This window comes from Styela clava, chromosome 4 (genome assembly GCF_964204865.1).
Source record: "Styela clava chromosome 4, kaStyClav1.hap1.2, whole genome shotgun sequence".
Classification (NCBI taxonomy): Eukaryota; Metazoa; Chordata; class Ascidiacea; order Stolidobranchia; family Styelidae; genus Styela; species Styela clava.
Window position 1 is genome coordinate 14,548,680 of NC_135253.1, and position 6,880 is coordinate 14,555,559.

The 6,880-nt window shown below is 36.4% G+C and overlaps 1 protein-coding gene across 1 annotated transcript; it reads left to right on the top strand.

Moving 5' to 3' along the window:
• Positions 1–455: 455 nt before the first annotated feature.
• Positions 456–4,758, top strand: LOC120326240 (uncharacterized). Its single transcript, XM_039392498.2, has 6 exons — positions 456–715; positions 936–1,168; positions 1,554–1,693; positions 2,453–2,768; positions 2,920–3,278; positions 3,985–4,758. The coding sequence occupies exons 1-6, from the start codon at positions 556–558 to the stop codon at positions 4,223–4,225; spliced, it is 1,449 nt and encodes a 482-aa protein (XP_039248432.2). The 5' UTR covers positions 456–555; the 3' UTR covers positions 4,226–4,758.
• Positions 4,759–6,880: the final 2,122 nt, after the last annotated feature.

Here is a 6,880-nt window from a genome sequence, read left to right on the forward strand (position 1 = left end):
TACTGAGTTCAAGCGAAATAAGCATTCACAATTTCACACACATTCTGTTGGGAATGAGCTATACATGAATGTGGCTATCAAGCCCTTTTCGAAACACTGTATATTCTAATTCTCATGCAAACATTCCTCCATCATGTCGCTAACTTTTTTTCAAAGATTTACGTTACGTTGAGTGATATATATACGTTTGGTATTGTGCAAATTGATGGTGATGCGCGACCATTGCATTAGCTCTGACTGATACGTGTTAAACTTTTTATGCCAAACTCTCCCGTTGACGGCTAACACGGAAATGTATGTTCCAGCAGAGGTGTGTGTTAACGTGGTACGATCGTGATTGCTTTTATTTACTACTAGGAAATAGTAATGATGTGGCACTGGCTGGAAATACGCTAGTGGTATAATTAGGAGATAGGTCGATATAGATAGAACTATACTATGTCCATTCTTTAATAGCAACTTTATGATTATCAGATTAACTATTATTTATTGTAATCTACACGAATGGTGTGATATCAAAAACTACCATCACCATTAACTGAGTTGTTGGGGACAATGGCGAGCGCTTCTGAAGTTGCCCAAGGACTTGAAAATGCTTCTCAGAAACAAGAAAAAGAAATTGTAATCGAACTCGGATCAGATCGAATTTTGCATTACATCGGCGTTTATCTTGTACTATTTCTCGCTGTAGTATCTAAGTTATCAGAGGCCATTGGTAGGTGAATGTATGAACATTTTGAGTATGATATTTTAAAACGTTTCTAATAAACTCTGTATCTTTCAGCCATATTACTTGACCTATATTATACAGCTTTGCGCAGTTGTTTATTGTGGACTGTGTTGTCCCTTTGTTTCACAATGCCAGAACGAGTTCCCCTTACTTTTGTTTGAAGTAAACTATGCTTGATAAAACAATATTCATTTCATTCTGAAAGGTCCCAATTTATCATGTTACCCTGCTGGGAATGTAACTGTGGAATCAGATTTCATTTCGTACGCAACATCATATTGTTGGGAATCATCGAATGTGTCATTGTCAGAAACCAACAGCAACGGCAACAACAACGCTTGTAATGTGGATACAAACATTTCTTCAGAAAATCTTTTAAAACATCCATCATATCTAAAGACATTTCTCCAATGGATGCCTTATGGGATGATAATCGAAGTAGGTGTAGATTTCGCCGCTCTTGGAACTGTTAATTGTTAAAATGTTCCCTGTTTGGTTAGTTACCCCTTTCAATGCATAGAAATGAATAACTTTAAAAATATATCAGAAAAGAAGACTCAAATTTACGCGTAATGACTCACATAAACTGTTTTCTTTCAGAAAAAGAAACAGCTTTCGATGAAAAAAACATAAATATATGAAATCGGCTAACTACGTATACTTCAGAAATCTTACTGAAAAATATGCTCCATTTTAATCTTTCTTAAATCATATAGTAGATAGAAATAAATCATAGGGAATAACTCACCCAATTGGATATTATGAAGATTCTATGCATTAAATAAATCATAAAACATATTCTAAATTGTGAAATTTTTCTCAGGCTTTTTTTTTTGCGTTGCCGTCTGTTTGGTGGCATTTCCGTGTCGGTGCTAGATTGATGGGACATTTGAAATTCATGAAAATATTGATAGACGATGTCTATGAAGTTGTGAAGACAAAAAAACGAGGAACATATCGCAAGTAAGTAATATTATTTACAGGCTTGTCCATGGGACAAATTTTTCTGTCCAATTCCAATCCCTTAGCAATTATGCCTGTTCTATCCCATCTCATGAGATTCCCATTGGAAGAAAATTCAATAAAAAATTTTAAATCCAGGTTTAGCGTCTACTAAGTAAGGCTACATGTACGAAGGGACATGCAAAACAACAAAGTTTACGGTCTTTGTTAACTTTATATTCATAACTATCATACATGTGCCCATCAGCCCCTTCACGAAGTATATTGTTAATGCTGAATATGTTTTGCTCTTTATGACTAACAAGAGATCTATGCTCAAATATATGGACACGAAGTCCATCACGAAATGTTTTACCATCATTTCCCCAAAAATCATACGGTTTTCGTGTCCCACGTATGCCATGGGATATACAAATGTGTGCTGTCCCATCCCATCCCATGAGACGTTTCCCATGGACAAGCTTGATTATTTAAAATTATGCAGGTTTATAATAATTACTTCATAAAGATACACTCGCATTATTGTGTTCTTGAGGCTCTATCAAAATGTTTGATAATAAAATACAGTATTTCGTGGCTCATTTCTAATTAGACTGCACAGAAATCTATCAATTATTACTTTGTTTGCAGTGCAATACTCGCAAGTTTTTTTTTCACAAACTCCTTCGTGGCTTTTCTTCGCCAATGACACAAAATTTTTCTCATAAATCCACCCAACAAATATCACACTTTTACTATTTGTCATGGCATTCTCTTTAGAGGTTCAACCTATGACAGTCGGAGCTATTATTTGGATGGATGGAGCAGCTATGATCCACAATACAAACGACAAGGATTAGACTCAGATACTGAATCTGAATCATCGGATCCAGAAGATTCGAATCCTTCTCCAAACACTGCAACAGGAATCAGACAAAGGAATGGAAGAAATGTCAATTCTGACAGTGCAGAAGACGCACCGCTCGATTCATCAAAAAAAGCTGCTGGTCAGTTAGAAGAAGTCTCAAGTCATGCTAATCCCTCAGCTTCAAGGATACAGCAACGCAAAAATACACAGAAGGTCAAAACGAAGAAGGTAGAAGTATGCGGGTTTCAAATAGAACTATAATAATTTTTAGGTGCTATAATCTTTTTGATTCATTCCTTATTTATTGAAAATCAAACTTCAGCATTATCACTGTACTGAAACTAGTAATTGATATATCATAACAATTTTAATTTCTCAGAAAAGCATGGAGGACAGCTGGTACGTTCGATTATTTTTCGGTAACATGCGCGATAGAAATTTATTTTCTATGCTTTGCTTCGAAAATTTTGCTTCACTCGAGCAATATCCTTACATCTTGTCCGTGTACAAAGTCACCGATATTGAAGAAGACAAAAAGGATAAAGATTTGATAGGACCGAAGACTCAGTGTATCCTGCGACTTGTGTCAAATCAAAAGAACATGAGTGGTCGTTTCCTAATAAAAGCATATCTTCTCAAACATGTTTTTGGCTTCCTTGTTTCCTTATCTGTACTGGCTGTGACTGCGTGGGTTCTCGTGACAATTGGATCTGATGGATGGACTTCTGAAAGCTTCCAGTGAGTATAGAATGTAATTATTGTAGTTTAGTAGTGATTTAGGAAGCTTTACTGCCAGTACCCGTAGGATCCAAAGTAGCAATTGCTACTCAGCCATCTATTTACATTTCAGGCCGTTTTGTACTTTGTTACTTTATACGCGATATCCAATTTGGTTGTTTAGTTGCCAATCGTTTCGATCAATCTCATACAGTGGATGAATCCTAACTTTATGTGGAAAAGTAGTGAATAAATTACTTTGACCTTGGGGTACCGATCCCCATAGTTGGAAGCTTGTGGAGGTGTTGAAAAGTTTCACAGAGGGCGAAAAAATATAATAGCAAATCCTTGTCTCGGTGTCGACTCCTAAAATTACATCCCGGTAACAACTCACAGTTCCGACAGAAACACGTATAAGTGAAATTGGTAAAGGCAACGGAAATGAAACTTGGTGCGCACTTTTCCGTGCAAATATATATTGCCATTAAAAACGAAATTCACTTGAATATAATACTATACAAAACTGTACCCTACAAAGGTTGCTAACCCCTAAAAGTACTCAATTGCTAGAAAGCATTTTACCTTATACGGCCCATCGGGCGTCTATGCCTTCCAACCAATGGCCGATATAGTGACGTTAATTATAGCTTATTTTATATTTTGGCGTTTTTGTTGTTAAAAGTTGTTTAAATCGTAAATATGATATCTAATATTATTTTTGTTTTAGGTGTGACATCGCCTATCACGAAGACAAATGCATGATTTGTACTCTGCATCGGAAGAGAGACATGATCGCATTTCTCGTGGTTAACCTGTTAGTGAACTTCGCATATTTACTTCTCTCTGTTTCCCAATGGATATTCATCCGAAGAAGTGAGAATCGCGCAACTTGTTATTACCTGGAAGACATACGAGATCTCGGCAGTGTTGCGTTGCACCAAAAGAAATGGAAAAAGGGAGGAAACTGAGAATATATAAGATTACATATGATTAGAAATAACTGAAGTAGAATGAAGAATATAAGTATCCATAGATAAATGAAATAGGACATTTGCTTTAATGGACCTCCGAAAGCTGACTTTATTGTAATGCAATTTTACATACACCATGCACTGCTGCTGTACTTCATCCTTCACAAACCTTCACTGATTTGAATATTTTTAGAGTACTTCATCCTTCACAAACTTCAAATTTTTTTACTGTTTTCATGATTTGCTAATGTAGTGCTTTATCCTTCGAGTTTTCTATACAATTCAACATCGTTCGTGTCAATCAGGAGATGCGCGGATGCAGTAAAAATGCAGATCGATCGCCCAAACGCAATTTCAAATGTCTATTTCCCATTTCAGGAAGTTGATAAATAATCTTCAAGTATGAAAAGAGAATCATCTTCACATATATGTAATGCTTTATTACTGTCTTGCTAACGGTCGTTGTGCAATGCTATCGCTGAGGTCTTTGTCGAGCACTATTACGTAACAATAAAGGGAATATTAATGGATTTGTGATTGCTGATTCGATGCGTGTCAAACATGTTAACTGCAGAGCCAGGGCATGGTTCAGAGAACGTCATCAGTATACATTGAAATGACTGGAGAGACCTCAGACTACTTTGTAACCATGACTTATGTAAGAATTATCTCTATACCAGAAACATTGACTTGATTACGATAATTTAACTGATAATTCAGTCTTCAGTTAATCGAAAGACACAATATAATTATAGGCAATAAATTAAAACATTATAATTTGAACAATATTTATCGCAAGACACAATCAAAAATTCCACTTCATACTTTTACGTTAACCATTTCACCCTGCATTGCAATATATTATCTAACCTAACTCAGAACAGTTTGACAAGCATAGCACAGTGGGACATATGTGCTAAAAAGTGGACAAATGTGGGTCGCGGCATTTGGGGGACACCGATTAAATTGAAATTCCACACCCTATTATATAATCTTAACTTATCATGCTAAAAATGAAAAGAATAAATTCAAACTAAGTCTGGAAAATAGTATTCACATATACTCGAAACCACGCAGTCAAAATGCAGATGCAACCTTTTCATTTTTGTAGTGCATAAATATTTTATTGAGCCTAATCGGTGGGATTCTACTCATTTTTGTCAATCGTCTTTTTAACTGAAACTATATCACACAAAATTTTCGAGGCAACACGCGAGAGGATAGAGACATTAGGGCATTCTAGTTCACGCATTCTTTTGACTTTATTGACGCTATGTTACGACTCGAATAGCGAGATATTTTGAACAACCTCGTTGAGGCCGAACTCTAGAACAGTGGTTCCCAAACTTTTTGTACCATCGCCCCCCTACAGTAATTTATACAACTTCATCGCCCCCCGGCACTACAGAAAAATGTAAAGTCCGAAACGAATATAATACAGACCAAATAAACAAGAAGACAAATCAAAGTTTATAGTGTTTTCAAATGAGCTTGGTGATCTCCAGCGAGTTTTTTAATATTATGTATCAAGCACAATCTCAAATCTCCCCGTTTACTGATGGAAAGACGATTTCATTGTTTTGATAGCAATAGTGTCACGGCTGAAAACCCTTTTCCACCATATAAGAGGTCGGAAAAGAAAGAATCCGGGGCTCTATCTCCATAAACATCGCCCGGTATCACCTGATGACCTGCACCAAAATACATCATAACAATCTTCGGTAAAATTCCTCTTTGATTCCTCATCATGTACCACGGCTTCCAGTCCGGTTACCAGTCCATAGAATTAATCAGCCATTTATATTTTTTTTGAAATTTATGAACTTGAAAGTGGGGGAAGCCCTAACCAACCACCGGCTATGCCAGGGTTCGACAACCTTTTGTCGCCCGCGGGACAAAATAAAGAGTTGCGAGTCCCGGCGGGCCGCACATATTTTTTGAAAGTTAAAAACAGTACAGCGTGCGAAGACTGCGACAGACAATTTGTGAACTCAACTCAGTCGTCAGAAATCAGAAAAAATTACAAATGACATTTAATGTGACACTGTCTAGTTGCTGCATCATGCTTAATAGCTTTTCGACGGCACACTAAATGAAGCCAAGATTGGAACATTTTCTAAATGGGCATCACAACCCTAGTTCTCCGCTTGTTCTTTGTAATGTTCATTTTCCAAAATAATTGTTTGCACACATATAGACTTCCAAACATCAGAGTGAATTTTTTCGCATGGTTTGTCAAATTTGATAGAGATTTTTTTAGGAAGATACATTTTTATAAAAATCAAGCAGTGATGCATTTCTCGAATAGAATATGAATTTTATTTCCTCATTGCATTTCATCGCAAGGAGCTCCATTTGAATATTTTCCGATCTATTGAAACCCTGCACTCAGCATCAACTCTTCTGCGTGTTGCCATTTGACTAAGTATAATAAAATTATAGGATCGTTAAACGAGTAGCTGTTCACTAAATTGTTAGATTATATATAATATAATTTAGTCTAAACGTGTCTCGCGATAAATTCTGTTACGTAAAAAAATATAATACACTCCACGAGCGTAGATTATAAAATTAATTCATCGTCAAATTCATCGCCGCCGTTTTGTCGCAACAATTCAGTGAAGCGTCGCGGGCCGGATTATTTCGCTTCGC